Here is a 23,265-nt window from a genome sequence, read left to right on the forward strand (position 1 = left end):
TATTTACACACCCATTCACAAAAGGGAAGGGGTTCTAGGTGACCCTTTCCCATTTGACCGTGGCTTACCACCCTTTTGTTTTGCAACGACAAATCCAGTCGCAAAACAATCTTATATGCCATTTGTACTCGCTTTAGGAAGGGACACCTTGGCACACCTCTTCCTAACAGCGAGGCGCAAACCATATTCTGCAAATCGCTAATAGGTTAGCGAATCGCAAAATATGGTTTGTACAAGAGGCTGACCTTTTTTGCGGTCGCAAATGGGCCGAATCCACGGTCTTACATGTGCCCCATAACAAATTAACCACTGAAGCTGCATTCATTGTTGACCTATTACCAAATCTGACCCCTCTGAGGCGCACAAATAAACAGGAACACAAATATAACAGCGGACAATTTTATCAGAAATTATGTTTATCTACAAAACGTGATGCATTTATTCATTAAAACAGAAATGTTTATGTAGCCATCTCCAATGCCGGTAATCTTCAGAGTGTGATGCCTGTGCGACGCCTGCTTCCTAAGTATTGGGGGTATCAAAGCAGAATGAAATTCTTGGTTTCAAGCCAACAACAAGGGATCAGCACTCACCCTTCGTGACATTCAGTGGACTGCTTGCATTTCACCCTGTTGGATCCGGTTCAACAGACTGATACAGCCTTTCACTTTATACAGGCAGTGTTTTTTGTAAATCGAAACTTAAGAGCAGAAAGGGTGACAGGTTCTTTAGAAAAACAAAAAGTCAGCCAAATTCTGGCTAGAATTTTCCTTGCTTTTTGCAAACTTTGAACTGGAAGACATAATCTCCAACCCTAATGAATGACCCAAACAGAATAATAAATAGTAAGGGCAGGGCCAAGGAGGCAGGATAGAGGTGCTTGATTGAAGAGGGAGAACACATGACACTGCAAAGATACATTCTGTTCACATGGTCCGGATGGGTACTTTTTCCTCTCTGCTCCTTGAAACAGTGTTACACTGCCAATACAAAAACAGAACGACTCAGAGTAGAATCTTGTCGCTTTTCCTGCTAAGATGCGGTTCATAAGCCTACACTAATCAACCGTGTTAAGTCTAGTGTTTTAAATCCTACCTCATGCCAATATCCCCCCCCAACCCACCCAGCAACTGCCCAAGAACTTTCTGCCCCAGGAGCACCCTTCTTCTCCAGGAGCACCAGGCTGAGCTTCTTCGATAGGAGAAGACATTTCACCAAGGCGGAGACATGGGCTGTGGGTTCTGTAGGTAAGACATGACCACCGCAGAAATAGACAGCCTGTATGAGAGGGAACAAGTGAGAAAATAAAGTTTATTTTACACACTGGTTCATTGAAGTCCTACAACACCCTTGAGCTCTGCAATCAGTAATATGCTCCCAGTTAACTGCAACAAAAATAAGACCCTCCAATTATATATATATTTTTTGTAAACAAACTTTATTGGGTTTTACATACATAGCCGTTTGCCACATTTCAACACAAATGTAATTGAATCACGAGGTAATGTCCTCTATTCCTCTCGTGCCCCATGTATCGGAGAGATGCCCCAATAATGGAAGACATTCTACTATCGTACCCCTGCAATTTAACAACATACAGGTCTAAACTGCCATAGTGCGACCCAATTAATTCTTAACCTCAATACTCTGTTACTCTATCCCCGCTTGCCCCCACCCAGCCCTCCCTCCAGGCGTGCCACTTTCCATTGAGTGGCTGCTATGATGCAGCTGGGTAGTTCCCCCCCTACATGTCATATATCTCGAAACCAAGCTCCTCCATTATCTTAACTAACCCCTACCTACAAAAGAAAAACAGCATACCAACCAACAATGTTATCATTTTAAGTCAATACATCAAAGTATAAAGGGTATATTGGCACTTCCTTCCCAAATAGCATTATCAATTAATAGCCAATATTTCAGCAGAGGAAATACACTGTAGGAGTGTGTTTTAGTAGCTTGCATCCCCACCAAGCAGTCCATTTTGAAATCATTTCATTAATTGCTTTTGGCTTCTTTAACTGCCTTCTCCCGCCCCCCCCAAAAAACAATGACTTAAATAAGGAGGCATTGTTTCAGTTGATGCCATGCTACTACTCGCGTCAGTTTAGCAATCAGAGTACAGGTTTTCAAGTTTAAACATTGCAAAGAATGAATTGCATGTTAATTTAATCATCGATAAACTGAAGGAACAGAACACTAACGATTCTTTATTATCCTCCCTGAATACGATCTTAAAGGATATAAACCTGCACTGGTTCCGCCATGTGCCTACTCCAAAGAAGAAGTAGGCATCAGAGACACTAATAGCTAAAGAAGACGCTCGGAAGAAAGGATCCCCATCAGTAGGTGGGGGGTTGAATCATCAACTCATTCAGTTTTCCTTAATATCCTCAAAAGTATTGACAAATGGTCAATTAAAAGGACCCAAAATTGTGTCAGTGATTCTAAACGCATTTAATATGCTTACCCCTTGTCTAGAGTTTCCTCTAATCTGCTTACTCTTATAAGAAAGCTCATCAATAAAATATGCACACAATTATGAGCTTTATTTACAGAGAAAGTGAGAACAATTGAACTGCTTTCCTACTGAACTCAATAACCAAATATACTACTCAACAGTTCTCAACCCCAGTGTCATTTATGACGTGTGCGGTCATGAGCAATACAGCTTGTGTAGGTGTGGCTCCATCAGTTAAATTTTGCTGGTTTTTAGTTTTGCAATTAGAACCTTAACAGTGGCTTTTTCAGTGAGTATATATGTTAATTCCGAATGATCTAAAAAATAAATAAATAAATAAGTTCCCCTTTAAGCTTTTTCAGTGGATGGGTGTCTAATACAGCAATAATAATGATTCAGATTTTTTACATTTATTTTTACATATGACTATTTCTTAAACCTTGAGCAAAAGTCAAGTATTTGTTTAATTGTAGCCCAACGTATTTGGAAGCTAATTGGTCCATGGCTGACCTTGCTAAATTGAGTTTTACTTTGGAGTTTGAATGAAAGAAGATCTGCACGAATTAAGTCTACTGAGTCCCTATTGATAAAATGTATTGATTGCACGGATTACCTAACAAAGAGTCTAACTGCTTCTAAATTAACAATCAAGTGCCTCTGGTGCAAGTGGTGAGTGATACAGGGTGGCTCTATTATTATTTATAAGATGCCCAAGCTGCACAACAGTCCTCTAAAAATTCATTGTTTAATATTATCTAATTCCCCAGGTTCCTAGGTTGTGGGGATCCATTCTTTTGAAAACACCTCTAAGAATTCATGGCTTACTTTGTGTGTAGTTTTTAGAAATAATTTACAAATTAGAACAAAAGCAACTTACATGAAACTGCTCATCATCTGCTTGGTGTCCTCCGAGCTGCGCGAGTTGGCAAAGCTGATGAACGAGCAGTAGACTGCAATCCATGCACACCACTTCAGCTGCGGTGGAAAGAAACAGAGGAGGGTAAGAGATTTGTAAAACTGCACCAGAACCACCTCCTGGTGGTGGGAGAACAGCTTCTTTTTCACTCTTAGTGCATTTCTATATGCTATAAACAGAGATGGGGACAGGTGATAGAGTATTTAGGGATACGAGCAGACAGTGTACTAGTCACAGTGCTTAGGAGGAAGCCTGAGAACAGGCCTAGAAAATAGTAAACCTCATATCTGATGCGATAGGATAGAGCTGAGAAACAAGCTATCCAATACCGACTGGGTCATCAAGAGACAGAGAGGTGAACAAAGATTCACTACAATGACTTACTGTTGGATGGGAGCAGAATCAAGGTATACGGATCTTTCTTGACAGTTAAGACTTTGACATGCAAAATGTCGGTAAACTAAGGGAGTGCTCAGAAGAGTCTTCTCCCCAATCTACTTCCATCTTCTTATATAGCATGCCTCTTCCTGATGTTCAGGGACTGAGACAGCTGGTGTGTCTATACTTTGACCAATCCCTTGTAATGGTAAACGGCTGCTGCTGCCCATCACTGACTACCATGGGGACTCGCATATATCCCAGTGCATTTTCAAGGGAGACTACGAGAACAAAGTCTGGACCTGGCACCCAAAATGATAACGTGCAGGTCTGGAATATAAGAAATTGATAAAAAAACACTAGATCTCCATGCTGGAGAGACCCACTGACATGGGTCCCGGGTCCACAGCAACAGAAACACACAAGCTGTTATAAAGCCCACAGTGGAAGTGCAACTTGAGAAATCAGGTAGAAATGACATAAATGAAACATGTAATCTTCTAAGCACACAAACGCTGTACAGGCCCAGGTAGTGGTTACTGAGCTTTCTTAAAAGAAGCAAGTCAAGTAACAAAAGGGGCTCATTCTACTTTGTGTTGATTGTTAATGAAGCTTAATCCATTGAAAGTCGGACCCTCTGCTACATTTTATTACCATCCCCACTCCAGATATTCAATTTACCATTCATTTGCTTTAAAGGACTGCTGTCATACTCCATTGTGAATCGACTTTTAATCAATTCAACTCTTTTTTAATACTTGTAAGTAAAACAATAAGGGTGTGTGTCTGTTACGTCGCGATTGTAAAATCGCTGGATCACCTAAACATCTTGTGTCAATCAAAGAAATCTCAGTAACACAGATTGGGATGCATGGCTTCAAGAAAACATGAGAAACTTTTCCCAAGAAGCATTACCTTATCACAGAATCAAGAAGACTCTTCGATTAACTTCACCAAAAATCATCAAGCAGGATACAAAAACAGTCTACAGATGATTAAAAGTGGTCTTCCTAAATGCTGCCTTCAATAAAAGTTTATAATATTACAACAGGTGGCAGACTGATGAATTTTCATTCTGCTTACATTTTGAAATGCCTGCACCTCCCTGCCAGCTAACCTCAAAATAACACTACCAGCACAAAGCTCCCTTCTGTGGTGCTATCCTCATTGCTGTCCTAGAATAAATGTGCTTGATCTAACACGTGATCACGATGCAAGACATGGAAATGGTCAAGCCTGTGCAATTATAAGCAGGGCCACTGGAAAAAGGTGATTGTGTGGCTGCAGCATTTCCTACTTTTATAGGAATTTGATGCCCTCACCACACATATCCATGTACGGCTGCATATTTTGAAGATTTTAACAGAAATAGGGGTTTTAGATTGAACAATCATAAGTTACTAAAATTGCTGCACAAGGAGTACAGGGTCATGCCACTCACTTTACTGGTTACCTCCAGCTGCTGAATAGCAAAATTAGCCATTTAAAAAAGTGACGCTGTCCACGTAGAGTAAGCATCTCTGTGTGACAAACTTTGGAGATGGGGGAGTGGTAAGAGAGGCATTTGAATGCAGAAGCAAATAACCCTAATGTAACGCAAACAGGATAGCTAGAATGGATCCTTCATGGTCATGATTTTTTACTTTACCATTAACACAAATTTATGTTCACATCACAAACACAAAGCTGCAGTTATCTCAACAGGGCACACAGACTTTGGGAGAATCAAAATATGCTTCTCTCTTTTTAAGATGCCAAGTCTTGAACCTAAAAGCACCTCCTAATGAGACCATATTAAAGCTCATCATTTGGTGCTTGACTGCTGTGCAACTCCAGTAGCCACAGTAAAAACTCGCAACCTACGATTTGTGGGCCTTCAAGCTGTTCATCCAGGGATCTAATCATATGTGATTATTATATGCAAACTCGCATTGAGGCACGCCTTGTGAAAAGTACTTGAGAACTCAGAAACCAGGAACTTCATTGAAAGCTGCATCATCAGCACCATCATCTTCCTAGCAGACCTTGACTTTCACCTAGAAAACCACACTGACCCAAAATCTTTGGTCCTTCTAGAAAACCTCAGAAATCTTGGTCTCACCCAGCATGATACTGAATCCACCCACACCATCAGGTGCCTATTGGACCCAAAACCTATTGGACAGCAACATATTGGTCGACAAGCCAGCAACTATGACCTGGAGAGACCATGCACTTGTCGGTTTCAGCATACCCATCACACATCAACACAGACCTACCTTCACCAGACACAGCAGATAAAGGCATCTTCAAATCAGCCCTATGACGTTACCAGCAGCAGATAAAGAAAACCAATCACAAAGCTCTTGCAAATCGCATTGACGCTAGCACTAACAACAACAAGGTAATTTTTGACATCTAAGATTTCACTGTACCTCCTGCTGCCTTCAGCAACATCACCACATAAGACCTTTGTAGCAAGCTTTTGGAATTCTGCTGTAACAAAATCAACTCCAGCTACAGCACTTCGACTGGACTCCGTCACCATTGCAACTCAACTTTCCATCACAGTCTATGAACGAACCCTGACCTCGGTAACAGCCTTCACCACCGTCAAAATTGCTGCTACCATAACGACCGTCCACTTGGAGACTCCATCTGACCCTTGCCCCCATCACGCCTTCAATAAAGGGCTCCTACTGATCAGCGAAACACTAACAGCCATTTTAAATGCTTCCATCGACTACCACATTCCTGGACACCTGGAAACATGCCACCATCATGTACCTGCTAAAGAAACCATCCGTTGACCCAGCCACGCTTTCCAACTACAGAGCCGTCTCCCTACTACCATACCTAACAAAGGAAACTAATCAAGTGATACCCAAAAGACTACCTCAGCAACCAGCAGATGACATCACTTGACAGAGCAGACACAGCATATCTCATTCTCCAGGCCATCTCTACAGCATTTGACAAGGTCTCCCATCCCAACCCTCATCAGGCGTCTGTATGAGATTGGCAACAAAGGACCCGCTCTCTGCTGGATCTGCTCCTCTTTAAAGGATAGAACACAAGCTGTCAGCCTGGCTCCTTACTCCTAGGAAGCCAGTAAACTCATCTGCGGAGTGCTTCAAGGTTCATCGCTCAGCCCCACCCTCTTCAACACATACATGACCCCTTTAGCCAACATCATCCATGCACAGAACATCAACATCCTCTCCTACACTGACAACATGCAACTCCTACTATCCCTCTTGGACAAGACCCCCAACTACATTTCACACAGTTCAAAAGGCGAAGACAGAGTGTGAGAAAGTGCCATCTTTCTTGCCTTGGTATGCCCCCAATTTTTTTCTGAACTGCTGATGTGCTTTGACTGAGTGTGCCCTGGGTCCCTGCCAGGTCTGTGTTCCTTCCCTACAAAGAAAAGCTATGCTGAAACAAAACACCCAGTTGGCATCTCTGGCCACCCGTTAGCCCCTAGTAAATGGTACCCTAGGTACCCAGGGCATGGTGACCAGAGAAGACCTCTGAGGGCTGCAGCACTTATTGTGCCACCCTCAGGGACCCTGTACCCTGGCACCCACACCCTGCCTTTTCAAGCTGAGCGCCTAAGTACAGAACTAAAGCAAGAGTCGACATGGCACACATCCCAGTGTGCCATGCCACAGAACCCACTGCCCTGGCATACTTCAGTCACCCCTCTAGCTGGGTGCCCTATGCCAGAGGTGAGGGCACCGGGGTATGAGCCCTGTGCCCCTACAGTACCCAGGGCCATTCCTGGCCACTGTAAGTGCAGTGATGCCATTTAAGAGTATATGGTGCTGGGAGGTCGTCATTACGAACTCCACAGCACCATAATGGCTACACTGAAGACTGATAAGTTTGGTACCAAACTTCTCAGCACATTAAACCCGCACTGATGCCAGTGTGGGATTTAATGTAAAATGCACAAGAGGGCATCTTAGAGATGCCCTCCAAAACCCGAACCGACAATCCACGTCTGGGCTGAGTGGCTGCAGAGGCTGCCACACAGCAGACATGTTGCAGGACCCCTGGGTGGAGAGCCCCCGCTCTCCTGGGCCTGCAACAATGCACATCCTGGGCGAGGTGATATGTCTCCTCCCCCAGGATGGACAGGGGGAAGCTTCAAAGGCATACCGCCTCTGAGAGCTTCTCAAGACCATTTGCTGTACCCAGCAACCAGCCCTCCACCAGGCCCACCCCCACCCTGGCGGGAAGACTGGCAGGAAAAACTACATCAGGAAGGGGGGTGTGCCAACCTGTGCCAACTCCACCCCACAGGTGGAGGAGGCAAGGTGAAGCGCGACCCCGGACCCCGGCCATCTTGTAGATGGGGAGTCTTGCCCAATCCCAGCTAGGCTCCTGCCCCCCTCCCACAGAAGAGGAGCAGGCTAGGGGGTGTACTGTACTCACCCCAGGACAGGGACCCATTGGTCCCTGCCCTTGCCCTACCTGTAACGCCCCTAAATTCAGTATTTAGGGGCTCCCTGAACCTTCCTTCCTTAGATTCAGATACCAAAAAGAAGAAAGAAGATCAAGAAGAAGACCCGCCGTGCAGCTGCTAACAACAGGACAACAACAACTGACTTGGCCCCAGCCCTACCAGCCTGTTGATCCTGGAACCTGCTCCTGCCTAATCCCGGCGACCTCCGCGGACAGCAACCTTGGGACACCCAGAGGACCTGCCTGCCTTGACCCTCTTGACGATTGGGACTCCCATCAGCAGAGGCTCTGCTGCAACAACCCACCTGGTGCCCACCAGGAAGCTCCGGACCAGCCCACTCTGCACCAGCCGAGCCCGGGCCGGGCCAACCCGAACCAAGACCACGAGGACGTCCCCCCGGCGACTGGGACCCGAAGTCCAGTGCCCAAAGACCCTCCTCGATGAACCAGCCGACGCCTGCAGACTCAGAACCAGGGGCCACCCCAACCGGGACCAGCCGAGGGTAAGCTTTTCCGACACCCAAACACACCCCTGCACCCAGCGCCCTACAGCCCCCTGTGCCTCCCTTTAGGGTACCTACCTGTGCTCCAACATCCCAACTTACCTCTCGAAGTGCTGGTCGCCCCTGGAGAGTCACCGTCCCCGAGCCTGCAGTCTTTGTTCCTTTTTCAAGATCCTCATTGGATAACATTGAGCGCCCGACGGCTCAAAAGCACCCTGCACCCAGCCGCCCGAGTGCCGCTGGCTGTGACCTCTTTGCCCTATCCTACTTCCCCAGAGCAAGTGATCAGGAGCCCAGCTCCCAGAGCCGCGTGACCTGCTAGCCAGCAGCCACCAACCGAAGGCCCCCTTTCCCTCATTGGATAACATTGGGCCTACCTACCTCTGCACCCGGCCGCCCCTGCACCGCTGGGACTGAACTAACTGTACTCACCTGATCCTGGTGGACCCTGAGTCTATGCCCAGAACCCTAACTTCACCAACCAAGTACTCACCTGCAAACCGGTGATTCACTTACCTGCCATTGGATAACATTGACCCATTTTTAACTCGAAAATCTTTTAAGTGTGAAGTTTTGAAAACTGAAAATATTCCTTTAAAATCAGCCAAAGTCCGAATTCGAAAATACTCACCTGTGATCAGGAGAGAAGCCAGTACTGTGCGTTTCAGCCCAGTACTGAACCGCAAAAGTAATCCCTAGCGGGGTTACTAGTAACCTGTATTTTCTCCATAGGAACACATTGTCTGCTTTTCTATGAAATTTCTTCTAAGTGTCTACTTTTAAAAACTGCAAATATTCTTTAAAAATCGTACGACATACTGAAACGCAATTACCTACCTGTTTTGAGTTAAGCCCCCAGTGCTGGCCCTAGGAGACTAGTGCTGGTTTACAAAAGAAACGCGATCCTACTTTACCTGTAACCTGAATTTCCTCCCATTGAATAACATTGTGAGAATCACCTCGAAAAGTTTCCAAGTGTGAACTTTTAAAACAGCTTTATATTCAGGAAAAATCATCACTGTAACTAAAACGTTTTTGCTAATTTGGTTTAAGCTTAGACCCCAGGACTGAATCCAAGATCTAGTCCTGGAACTACCAAAGTAATCCATAAAGTAATCAACTGTACTTTCCTATGAAAACCAATTGAGCTCAATGCTAGAGTCTTTCAGAACTGTATTGCTATTAGCTAACCTGTGATTATTGTGTGTACAAACTTATTGCTCCTCTGCAAAGTATTTACCTGAGAGTACTTGTATCTCAAAAAGTATATTTTTATAACTGTTGGTTCTAAAAATAAAACAACTATATCAAAGGATATAATAACAATTGGCCTGGAGTTCAGTTCTTGAGTGTGTGAAACCTTTTGCTGACTGAGTGTGTACAACAAATGCTTTACACTGTCCTCTGGTACTGCCTTACTGCTCGACCAAGTTACCACTTTGGAGAGTAAGGTCAGTTCTGACTTTAACCTCTGTTAAACCTTTGGGGTTTGTTAGAGCCACCTTCTCACACAGAGCCCTTCATTGATCACAAAACCCTGACACAGTCCCTCGCCACTCTTTCTTTACTGCTCAGCAGCCGAGAAAAGTAATTCTAACTTATCTTTTCTTATTTTGTCTTTGGGTTTACTTAGAAGGCTTTGGTGTGATGAGGATTTTACCTTTTTGTCCATTCAGCGCCCAAAGCTGGGCTGGGTGGGGTTGTTAGGTGTACTGCTGTGCTACCCAGAGGGAATTAGTGGGCCTGGCCTTGCGGATACCAAAGAATCATTTATATCCAGGCAGATGATGAAGCCTTGAGGCCTCCAAGTGGGCAATTTGTCCTGCTGGCAGCTCAAAAATGTAACCCCCCTTGAAGAAATGAAGGTGCATGTTTGGGCCATGAGCTGCAACAGCCCAAAGAAAGATGATTTCTGGGTATTTTTCATTGCAATGGTCAAAGTTTTTAAGTTAGGCAGGGCATGTGTCCAAGGTACAAATCTGACACAGGCTTCACTATCTCTAGAGCCATATGCACCTCTCTAAGTGCTCATCCCTCCTCTAATCTCCCTCCAAACCTCACCGGACCAAAAAATAAGTAACAAACACACAATGGAACCTTTGTGAGCATCAGGAGAATCAAGGCCGGCTCTGGCCTAGCTCTCTTTTTTCAGAAAGACTATACAACACAGTTGTTGGATTGTTCAAATCTGCCTCCAGGGCCCTATTTGTGGAGTTCCAGAGATTTCTCAAGATGCTGTAATTCATTATGCCTATGCACACCCACCCACACTAGTCATATGCTTTGCGGAGATAAAGAAAAATTATCCAGACTCACATATATGTAACATTTACAAAAATATAACTGCTAATTATTCTGAAGCAGGTCCGTAAAAACTGGTAAACCGAATGAAAACTAATAAGCCAAAAAATGAACAAAAAAATATAAATGTGGCTTTTGTTCTAAGAATCACACTTATTCAGATTTTAAAAAATCTAAAAATCACACTATATTGACACAGCAATGGTAGCCTGTTTCTAAACACACTCAAATGGAGCAAACGGAAACCATTATTTGCTCAGAATGACATGGTTTGGCCAAATAACTAAAAGGATTTAGAACATTTGTCTCACCGAGTCGCAGCCTATCACTTATGCACTGATAAAAAGTGGGCTTGTAAATTCTGGTCCTTTGCGAACCCTGGTTCTAAGTGCTGTGGTGATTACTGTGCCCAACAATTTCCCCCTGGCGGATTTCAGTAGGTCAATTCTGCCTAACTTTATTTTGTAAAAAACGTGATGTAGATTCAGGTAGTAAGCATATTAGGCCAACTGCATGAGCCAGTCTGTAACAACATCGAGGCTGCTGTAGAGAATGCATGCACGATGCACTGTGTCATCCCACCCCTTGCTAAGAAATATTAGGGACTACCCCAAACCAGAAACAACACAGAAACTCACATGACTGAGAGATTGTCTTGGAAGAAAATACCAGCCGCATGAAACTACCACAGATAACTACTCAGCATAAACCTTCTTATCCACACTTGAAGCAGACCTGATTAATTTATGAGAGGAAACTGAAGGGGTAATGTGTTTTGGGGGCCTAGAGGTATTAAAAGTATGCAGAATAAGGGCTATGCTAGCTGGCTCCCCTAAAAGGACTGTGCAGCCACAATTTTCACAGCTTTGGTAAATGTTATTGTCTATTATCTGCTATACACATATAGAAGAATAGGAAAGCATGTATCCTGCCAAATGGACACTGGTGTAAGCGCAAAAGCTGGTCAGGGAGTTCCGGGTTCCCCCTGATCTTACAGTAATTATCCTTGACCCTTGTTCACGCCCCCCCCTCCTATTGGTATTCTCCTGTTTTAAATTATGTAATATGGAAAAGTGTATCCTCTGTATAATGCCTTTGATGTTATGATGCCTTGTTTTAATAAAAAGAAATATTTTAAAAAAAGCTGGTCCGGGTGAGGTATTTCCCATGCCGCTAGCTTTCCAAATGTCCCCTTTCACACATTGCAACACATACTGATGATAAGCCCACCCCCATGACAATACGCTATAGTTCTCACCTTCAGCATTAGCCCACACATACTGAAGATCATTCCCAAGAGGTTCATGTAGTCAGGAGTTGGGTCCTCCAGGGTTGGGTTGTTCTCCGTCGTGGGTGGTTTGTAGCTGTGAAAAAACCAAGATAGTTAGATAGCCTCAGTCGATAGCCATGAGACCTTAAAAAGTGAGTTGGCCTAAGTTCACAAAATAGTAGAAATCACTGAATCCTATTTCAGGATATAAATACAGTGAGTGGCTTCAAGGCACATATTAACTGAACTGGAAAAGCAGGCTAGGGCAGACAGAAAGAACGGGGACCACTCTCAAAAAGTCTCAAGTTTTGGGGCGTTTCTAAGCCTTGGATGAGATTCTTACTTCTTCACTTGACCATCCTGAATGGCCCCTTCCTATGCTCTGCACGTCCATCTGTACAGACTGACGCTTTTGTCCCAGGTCATAGTGCACATAGAAGTTACAGGACAGTATATCATGATGAGGCCAGCGATGCACTACTTGTGTCCCAAGACCTCCTGTCTACTGCACTAACTGGATAACCAAGTTACCTTCTTTGTGTCTTTGATGCACCAAGAATAGTGAGGTCAAGCACACATTGCTTAATCCACGACATGGTAGTATACAAACTCAAGAAAAGCAAGGAACCCATCACCTATTTGTAAAGTTCATATTCACCTTTCGGGGAATCATGATGATGAAAAGGAGATGTTTATTGTTGGCCAACTCAAGGGTGCTCATTGTATCCACGTTAAAGGATGAAATGCTGAGAGAACCTGCTGGGATCTGAACCTGTGGCCATCTCTGGAGCATACACATTAGTCCACTGAGCCACCAGACCCAACAACCAGGACAGGAGCAAATTTTACAGAGAAAGGTGTGCAGGATGCCTTTACATCCAGGGTCGTGCTATATAACACAATCAGCTTCTAGCAACTGTTAATCTCCTAAGGAGCCAGTGACTACTCTACTACTTTTGGGATCATTTGCAGCACCTCATTGCCATAACAACATGGTGATAAACGTAAATTCCATGTAGGAGAGAGCTCCTTTGCTCCATGTTTTTCTGATACTTGCAGTTCTGAACCATTAAAAGCAAAAACTGGACCTCAAGGGCCAGAATGCAAAAGATGAGAAAAAAATGTTTCAACTAATCATATATGTATTTGATGCTGCTCGGAGGCAGTTATTTGGTGAACTTTCGTCTTGGGGCATTGTGTGGAGCACCGGCCGGACTGTGAGGACCGGCAGCGCTCCGTCTTTTACCCGTCCCCACTGCTATTCCTCTATATTATTGGCCCTGCATACCGCAACGCGGGAGGCGCGCGGGCGTGCGTCGGGCGAAGCCTGGTCCACGGGCGGGCCCGTTTGAGCCCGATCGAGCACGGGCGAGACCGGATCGGGCCACCACTCTTGGCTTTTCGCTCTCATACCTGGCCTCGCTTAAAGGATTATGGCCACTAGAGAAACGAGGAGTAAAACCATGCTGGCTGGTGGACACTCAACAGGTACTTTGGACAGTTACTTTGTTAAGGCTGGCTCCCTTTTAATTGATGAAATTACCACACTGGAGAGGCGCATATCCCAGGAAATTGCATGGGTAAAAAGATCTTCCATGGGCAATATAGTGCATGCCAGAACTCCCGAGAATGTACTTGACACTATGGAGCTGGTAACAAGGGACAATGGGGCGATAATGTATCTAACTTGACTCCACAACATAGGGACAATGAATCACCAGGCACTGAAGAAATATGACAATTGTCCTCACCCCCCGCCCAAATACAACCTAGCTCCTCCTCCCCATTATTAATTACTTCAAATAATGTAACCCCTAGCGCTAGAGATAGTCGCCAAAAACGGGGGGACAGGGAAGGAGCAGTACCTAAAAGGAAAAGAGGGGCCCAAAACCCTGGGGGTCTTAAGGCAAAAATTGCCAAGCACAATATTACAGTGGAAGCTAACATCTTGAAAAACAGTAAAACCGCACCTACACCCCCTGATGATTCGGCAATAATATCCCTTGCAACTTCACCGGCGCGAGTCATAGGGCAGCCGAACTCCACCCCCATACCAACGGAAGGAGGTGCTATTACTATCGCCAATATTGGCGCCCTCCTGAGGTTACTACTTAGCCCCTTAGAAGCCCGTCTAACTGCGATTGAGGCTAGACTGACAACGATTGAAAAAACATCTGCATTAATAGCTGATGGCCTCAAAGTAGATACTAAGGCTCACAGGGGTGGGGCTTTATCTAAGAGCAAGAGGGGTATAGCAGCACCCTCCACTAAGGATGCCAGAATAGTTCCAAACACTCCACAATTGCACCCGCCGACTACTCACCCTGTAACTCCCCAACCCAATCGAGGTGCCATTACAATTAATCACCCTGAGTCTAATATTAAATTAAACAAAGGGGTGGGTGACAAAACAAACAAAATCTTATCCATGGACCTCCCCCTAAGGCTAGCCCATACGTAGTTATCCTAACAGGCATACCGGAGTTAAATCTAGGGACTAAACAATCTGCCGCCTCTTTAAAAAACAAGGTGGTCAATTGGCTTACTCTAAACAGACCCCTCCCTCCAGGAATAGCGAGTGAGGTACTTATGGTAAGAAGAGTCCCCTGGCTAGGCAATACAACGAAATCTATTAACAGTGACTGCGTCCTGATTAATTTCAGGGATCCAAGGACCGTTTCTCACATATGTGGGTGGCCATATCGTGACCAAGGGACATCTATTCAGTCCTTACCCCTATCTTTTTTCTACCCGCCCTGGAGCAACGCACGGGAGGAGGAGGGATGGGATACAGTCCCAATGAGAGGGAGAGGCTGGGGAAGCAGGGACAGAAGGGAATTTCATCGCCCCACAGTTCAACAGCCTGCCTATCTCACAACACACAATAGGTTTAGCTGTCTGGACATGATTGATTGACATAATCGGCTGAGAAGGTGGTGGTACACTATCGATCCAGGGGCGAGCAGGTGGGTAAGATAACCTTCTCCGGTCGAGGTACAGCTGGCATCCCAGGGACTAGGTCCCACGTAAAACAACACCATGAAAAGGAATGCCAACAGCCCTTAGCTAGGCTACCGTCCAGAAACACGCAACCCATGGCTAGTCATGGGGATTCAAACCTAAGTGTAACACCGTCGGACAGCTTAATTGGCCAGGGGGCCACCCCAAGTTCTACCCTAAATTCCAAACCAGCTACACTAAAGTTACTGTCCTGGAACCTGGCTGGTCTGGGAAATAAGCTCGATTGCCCAGATTGGAGCACATTCATAGACTCCAAAGACGTCTGTATGTTCCAAGAAACTTGGGCGAGAGAGGAATACACTCGCCCAGGCTTTGCTGCATTTTCTATTCCTGCACGATGGGGTGGCAAGGGGCGTCCCTCTGGTGTCCTTGTCATCTGGGTGGCAACCCACTTGGGTTGCAATGCCACATCTCATTTTACAGCTTCCGAGGATGTTCAATGCGTCCTCATTGAATGGCCCAACTCCACTAAATTGGCAGTGGTAAATGTTTACTCCAGGCCGGTGAATATAACTCGGGAATCGAGTACCATTGAGGAACTTTCCACCTTCCTCAATGATATTACCAAGGGTACGTCGTGGTTGGAGGGGACCTGAACTGCCACTTTGAGCCATTAATAGGATTAATAGATGGAACTTCAATGGAGGAGGACGCGCTATGGTTAGTACCTCCAACGGTGGCTCCTCCCCCCAGAGCCTGGACACCTTTGGCGATACAGATTACCGCTCTAAATCTTAAACATGCTATAAGGGCCGGTAAAGGCCGCATTAATTCTGACATCCCCCCTAAATGTACATTCAATAAAGTGGGGAGGGAGTCAAGATTGGACTATATACTAGTCCAATTGTCCTCCTGGTCTAAAATCAAGGACTTCAGGGTGATAGCCAGGAATGATAGCGACCATAACGCCCTTGAATTAGAATTTTTTCTTCCCGGATAAGATAATGAAAACCGGGCTGGTGTAGATGTGTCTGCCATAGGGTTGACCCTGACGAACAATAGACGCAGAGTGAGGTGGGAAAAACTAGGCACTAATCCAGAAAGGGTCTCAGAGCTATATGGCCGTGTTATTCCCACACTTGAAAAGGTGAGTGCACTAGTGGAGCAATCGAACACCCAGGACATGCATTAAAAAACTCTGGTCCGTTCACGAGGACCTTATTAAGACCATGGCTGAGGTTCTTTTCTCCCCGGGAAAAACCGGGGGTAGTGCGAGTCATCGTCCCTTGTGGTACAATGCTGCCTGCCGAAAGGCCAAATCAGATCTATTAACTTCCCTAAAGCAAGGTAATGATAGATCTGTAATACAGGCAAGGAGAAGGGACTACAAGCAGTTGATCACTCATGCTAAGGCGGAATGGGACCAGGAGAAATGGGAGAATCTCACCATCACACTAGCAGAGAGGGACTCCCGTAAATTCTGGCGAATTGTAAATACGGGGTCCGATGAGCCAATTTCGGCTGTCGAACCTAATATCTCAGCTAAGGTTTGGGAAGAACACTTCCAAGCTCTCTACACGGGAGCTAATGTGGACAATGATGGGGCCCTAGCTCACCCCCTGCCAATTATTGGCTCACAGCCAGAGGGGGATCTTTTCACCGACGAAGAGGTGCGAGCTGCTATCTCCAGATTAGCAGCTGGCAAAGCTCCTGGTCTGGATGGGCTTCCGGGTGACCTCTTTAAACAAGAACCAGACGTATGGGCTCCTTTCCTGCTGATGATTTTTAACGCCGTCTTGAGGGGCATGGAGGTGCCCTGTACTTGGCTGGGCGCAGAGATTGTCCCTATATTTAAGAAGGGTTCACCTCTGCTTCCAGCCAACTACAGGCCCATCAGCCTCATCGATGTGTCACAAAAACTATTCGGGAGACTGATATTAGATCGCCTCCAAGATTGGATTGAAGAGTTTTCCATTCTGAGCCCTTACCAGGCAGGATTCAGAAGGAAAACTTCAACAACGGACCAGATTTCCCGCCTTCTCCTGCTATTCTAGAAAACTGTAACAATCGAAGGCGGCAGCCTATATTCGGTCTTTGTAGACTTGCGTGCCGCCTTCGACTTGGTGCCAAGATCTAAACTGTGGTCCGTGCTAGCGGAGTTGGGCATTCCATCTGACATCCTGAACATATTGATAAGACTCCACCAAGAAAACTTTGCACGGATCAGGTGTGGCAGGAATGGGATGCTTTCAGCAAGATTCCCCGTTGACAGGGGGGTGAGACAGGGCTGTGTGCTTGCACCTACCCTGTTCTGCCTCTTTGTCAACGGGGTTATCGCCCATCTGACTGGGATCAATGACAGATGCCCCAAGGCTCAACGGCAGCAGGGTGCCCGCAATCATGTTTACGGATGACACCCTGCTGCTGTCAAAATCCCCGATGGGATACAACGAGTCCTGGATGGTTTTGTGGCATTTTGCGGTGAGAGGGGGCTGGAGATTAATGCCCTGAAAACTAAATACATGATTTTCAGCCCCCCTCTACAACTCGCCCCAACCCAACCATAGGCACAACGAGCCTAGAGAGGGTCCATACATTCGAGTATTTTGGGGTGACTATTAATCAAAATATGACCTGGGATACACACCGAATAAAGGCCAACCTTAAACTGGTCCAGTTAACAGGTGGCATCTCCAGGATAATAAATAGATCGACTTCTAAACCCCTCGGTCCATTGCTTGAAATTTACAAAATGCAGGCGAGGGGGGCAGTTACATATGGCGGGGAACTGTGGGGGCACACACCTGGCCAAAACTTGACGACAACGGAAAACAAGTTTATTAGGCAGTTGGTAGCCCTACCCTCAAGCACCCCTCTCAAACTCGATTTGGGCCTTAAGCCGATAGAAGAAGAACTGGGTTTAAAACCACTAACATTCTGGCGACGACTCTGGATTACTCCAGAGCTCATGACTTATAGGATGGAGTTGAAAGAGATTTTAAGTCTACCAAATATAACGAACACTCCCTGGTTGAAACATATAAAAAAAAAGACATGTGAAAGTCTAGGAAGGCCAGAACTATGGCTAGACCCTGAAAACGCCTGCAGTAAGGTCTCACGTACGCGGTTGGGGACTTTAACAATCTCATTTACTCAATCTAAGGACTCCTACCACCTGGAACATGTTTTCGATGGAATCTGTCCTGCCTTCACCAGGAAATTATTTCTACAGTGGAGGTATGGCACCCTTCCTCTTAGAGCATTTACAAGTACTTGGTCCCAGCCCTTCTCCACTAAGCAATGCCCCGCAAGCTCATACCAGCTGGAAAATGATCTACATGTTTTATTCTTTTGCAATGCCTATCAAAAACCTAGAAAGTATTGGCTTGTCCCTCTTCTTCAAAATGTAAGTTTTAGGCACTGCTTTCCAGCCTACAGAATATTCAAGACGGACCTATCACCTCCTACTGTGTTTGCGCTAGCCAAATTCCTAACAGCGATTTGGCATAAGTGCACTCGTTACATTCTGAACTCTGATACGGATTTGGTACAGGCATTATAAACATTCAATGCACAGAAATTCTTAAATTGGAAGGGACTGCAATTGATTTTATTAATCACAACATAAATGTATTTTAATAAGTAATTAGTAGCCCGATTCCTGTCTTGCACCTGCACTTTGAATCTGTACAATAAGATGACAATTGTAATGACCTTTTTAATTCCTGTTTTATGAAATGTACTACTTATGAGTCTTTTTTTAATCTTGATGTATACCTTTTATGATCCAAGCAATCGAAATAAAGACAGAAATGAGTATTTGAAAACTTGGGAGCTCTGCTGCTGATGAACATCACCAAAAATCTGACACACTTTTAGTGGACTCACAGAATGTAAAGTACACTGGGGGAATCTTCACAGGGAAATCACCAAGAAAAAAGGGTTGAACGGAGGCAAGGCAGAACAGGTTTTTTTTTAGCTGAGAAAGGACAATCATTCTACACCCTGTGACCCTTATACCATCTATACGCTGTTGAAAGGTGATCTATCGGATACACCCTGTGTGCCATTCTTCAATGGAAGCCTACCTCCTTTTGCTCCTACTGTCTTACTACGCCTACACATCTGTACGGATGCTTTCAGATATGCAGGTTTGCCCTCTGGCCATGTATCCTTTTTGTGGTCTAGCTTGATAGAGCCGCTGTCGCTAGACAATTATGTGAGGAACACTAGAGAGGAGCCTTGGCTCAGCCTACACGTTGGGAACCAGGAGTACGCTTTGATTGGGCAGACGTTGTGTGCCGCCATAAATAAAGGCCTTGCCCTCCACTTAGCTGTGATAATTGTATTTATCTAGGTGCCTCAGCTTGAAGCTTTAGGGATACATGACATTGTAACGTTATTAAAATGTCCTAGATAACTGGAAAATGTACGATGTTTTTCCTCTGTCAGCAGCACAGATTGGAGATGGGCTCTCATTACCATTCATGGATGTTTCGGTCTGGCTCGAAAGTTCAACTTTCACTGGCCTTATAACCATATCCAATATTATTCTACAGTGTTTTGCTTCCACACAAATACATATCCATTCTCATGCTATTTTCTTGTAATGCTTAACTTTACCATACAACTTTCCTTTAAAGCTAGACATAATGGCATTGCCAAAACTGGTCTATACTTTGGGCGTCCCTACCATGTTACCCCTACCATACCTTGTGTGTACCTCCCAAGAAAACCTGACTATATACTCAGTGCTTGCTCATGCTGCGGTCCTTCCCATGCACACTACAACCTTGTGCTCACTGGCCCTTCCTATAACCCAAGTGACGAGTTGTATAACATGTGTCCCCCTGCTCCTGGCCTCCTTCCTGGTTGCTCTTTCCTGTACTTTTCACACCCACTTTGTATACTGCATACCAATCCTACAGACACTTTCAACACCTCATGTGCGATTGTGCATTGCGAATTATCCTATATCCTTTCCAATGTATTTGTGTACTGTCTTTAAACGCTTGAATCCGCTGTTACATTTGTCGTCCACCTGTAAATATAGGCTTTTTATAGGGAACTGTTATTTGATTGGAAAACTAGTGAGGACAACCTGTCTGGTCACTATTTAGGCAGTTTACTGTTGGCAGCCAGCTTGTGAAGTGAATGGAACGATGGGCATGTTCTCACCAGGCGTTGAATTTAGAAGAATTTGAGATATTCCTTTTTAAAGTTAGGCCAAAACTGTTCACAGATCTCCCAAGTAGGGGGTAGTAAAGTGAGACCAACTGGAGAGAAGGGGTTCGAGGCTGCCAGTTCTTCCCTCCTGAATGACCCTACACGGGAACTAGAAGTAGGCTTTATTATCGGCACTGACATCTCTCTCAAGAGAGTGACATAAACGTACTCTAAAGATCTGAACACGGATTATTTATTTTTTAAGTGTGCAAGGCTTTCTCTCCCGCCCCCTCCAAAAGGTTTCTATCAATGTATGCAGCCCACAGGACATAACATCAATAAATAAATATTGCATTTGATGTGTGCTGCACACTCTCTTTAGGTCTCTGTGGCTTACATATTGTGTGTGGGACTTAGCCCTATTGCTAGAGATCCGTTCTCCGTGGCAGTGTCTCAGAGACCTAACGTCTTTTGTCAGTGGATGATATGAAATGCTGGAGTACAATTCATTAGAACTCAACCTCCATATAAATGCTTACGTTTTATTGTAATTGCATTTATAAAGTGCTTACTACCCCTGAAAAGGCACTGAATCGCTTTTCCGGCAAGTAGCACGCTATTCGAGAACCCAAATAGGATTAGTGGTGAATTAGTATTAGGAAATATGAAATTAATTTGAGCGGTGGACATGTTAGTTTATTATTTGGATTGAAAAAGGATAGGGGAGGGATAGAAGAAGGAAGGGTTTGCATTTATATAGTGCCTGCTACACCTGATGGGGTGTTGAAGTGCTTTTCAGCAGGTAGCTCGCTACTCCGGAACCCAAACAGGATTGTGGGTAAATGAGTATTGGGGAATATGAAATTAATTTGAGTGGTGGACATGCTAGTTTATTATTTGGATTGAAAAAGGATAGTGGAGGGATAGAAGAAGGAAGGGTTTGCATTTATATAGTGCCTGCTACACCTGATGGGGGTGTTGAAGAGCTTTTCAGCAGGTAGCTCGCTACTCCGGAACCCAAACAGGATTGTGGGGAAATGAGTATAGGGGAATATGAAATTAATTTGAGTGGTGGACATGCAAGTTTATTATTTGTATTGAAAAAGGATAGTGGAGGGAGGAGTGTGCATTTACATAGCGCTTGCTACCCCTGATGGGGTGTTGAAGGTGTTGAAGTGCTTTTCTGCGGGTAGCGATCTACTACAGAACCCAAAAAGGATTAGTGGTGAATTAGTATAGGGAAATATGAAATTAATGTGAGCGGTTGACAGGTTAGTCTGTTATTAGGATTGAAAAAGGATAGTGGAGGGATAGAAGAGGGAAAGGTTTGCATTTATATTGTGCTTGCTACCCCTGATGAGGTGTCAAAGCGCTTTTCGGCAGGTAGCTTGAGCAGTCCGGTAGGCTGGACCTTAAATCCAATACAAATATTTATGGCTGTATATTTTGATGCAGTAGTATTAACTGGGCAACACAGAAATACCACTCACACTGTTCATGCCCAACTATTCTACAATACTCAGTGTACAACTAATCGTTCATTGATCTTTCCTCAGTGAAAAAAAATCTACCTGCAGGGATATCCACAGTAACTTATAAACACAATTAACCAATCAAAGCATAATGCATTAAATTCAATACTTTCTGAATAAAAAAAAATCTTCAACTGCTGGCTTTCTTGCTCTGCCAATACGGCAGAATGTGGGTTATCAGATACCTGCCTGCTATTGCGACAGCTTAGTGCCAGCTCCCGATTTTTAGTTAACAAATAAGTGCTTAGTGGGGTTGTACTTTTGAATTAGAACTGAAATGGACAAATGAAAACAAAGACTATTGAAACAAATGCCCACAAAATGAATAGCTATTTCCCAGAGTGAAAGTAAAGTATTTATTAGACAATAGCGCTTAACAGATTTGGTAAGCATAACTAGGCGGTACAAACAAGAGTGTCTGTCACGTTGGAGTAAAGGGCATGCTAATTTATTGTGCACGAGCTACGCTTCTTCATGTGTTGTATTTGTCAGTCATTTTGCCCAAGTACCATGAAACCCGAGAATTGAAGCGAAAGATCCCATGCTGACTGCTGTCTACCCGCATAAACTAGCATGCAAGCTCTAATTTAATGTATCCGTAACGCTAGCACTTTTTCCACAATTTGTGTCGGTAAAACAAGACACTTTGTCCAGAACCTTTTCGGCTACCGTCGAAAACATGATTAGTGACAGGTCGTCACTCTACTGTCCATCCATGCTAAAGGCTTATGTTCTTACCTCCGTTCTGCTTTGCTCTACTAATGCCGTTTCGTGCTCGGGTCCTTTCGACTATGCCATTCATGACCATTCTCCAGGCATCTACCCTTCCACAGATGTCAAACTACGTATGCCTGCCCTACAGTTCTGAGGAACGCCCAGCCCACCTGGGTATCCCAGAATTACCTCTCCCATCTACCATTTTAACTCACCGTAGGATCTTGGTGGCCCTCCGCGGATCGGACGAGTTATTGACGGCCATAGCGACAGCAGATGGAAGGAAGAGTCAAGAACGCCCAGAACAGCTGAGCCGGTGAAAACGCTTCCGCTTCCGGGTGAGGAGCACAAAGTACAGAACTACTGCGCGCGAGAACATTTTACCTGGAGGGAAAGGGGGTCGTAGCGTTAACGATTAATACGCATAACAACCTACTCGTCCAGACATTATTTAATGTTGTCAATCCCATCTCAGAAACGAACCCTTTTCATTTGACCTGCAGAAACGTGGGTGACCGCACCATAATATGTTTTTAAACATGGCGCTCGCTGCCACTGTTCTGGTTACTCGGTGCTACAGTTTAAACATTAGTTTACTTAGTTTTACCAAAAGC

The 23,265-nt window shown here is 44.8% G+C and overlaps 1 protein-coding gene across 1 annotated transcript; it reads right to left on the bottom strand.

Moving 5' to 3' along the window:
* Positions 1 to 385: 385 nt before the first annotated feature.
* Positions 386 to 23,005, bottom strand: WDR83OS (WD repeat domain 83 opposite strand). The gene is made up of 4 exons (XM_078689202.1): positions 22,867 to 23,005; positions 12,267 to 12,372; positions 3,339 to 3,436; positions 386 to 1,278 (listed from the first exon to the last, which is right to left on the bottom strand). The coding sequence occupies exons 1-4, from the start codon at positions 22,914 to 22,916 to the stop codon at positions 1,212 to 1,214; spliced, it is 321 nt and encodes a 106-aa protein (XP_078545328.1). The 5' UTR covers positions 22,917 to 23,005; the 3' UTR covers positions 386 to 1,211.
* Between the last annotated feature and the right edge of the window lie 260 nt (positions 23,006 to 23,265).

This window comes from Lissotriton helveticus, chromosome 1_1, assembly GCF_964261635.1.
Source record: "Lissotriton helveticus chromosome 1_1, aLisHel1.1, whole genome shotgun sequence".
Taxonomy (NCBI): domain Eukaryota; kingdom Metazoa; phylum Chordata; class Amphibia; order Caudata; family Salamandridae; genus Lissotriton; species Lissotriton helveticus.

Coding starts and splice junctions, on each gene's coding strand:
- WDR83OS (XM_078689202.1), bottom strand. CDS start 22,916: ATGGCCGTCAATAACTCGTCCGATCCGCGGAGGGCCACCAAGATCCTA. Junction 3,437..12,266: donor TGTGTGGGCTAATGCTGAAG/GTGAGAACTATA, acceptor TTTCCACCGCAG/CTGAAGTGGTGTGCATGGAT. Junction 1,279..3,338: donor CAGATGATGAGCAGTTTCAT/GTAAGTTGCTTT, acceptor CCTCTCATACAG/GCTGTCTATTTCTGCGGTGG.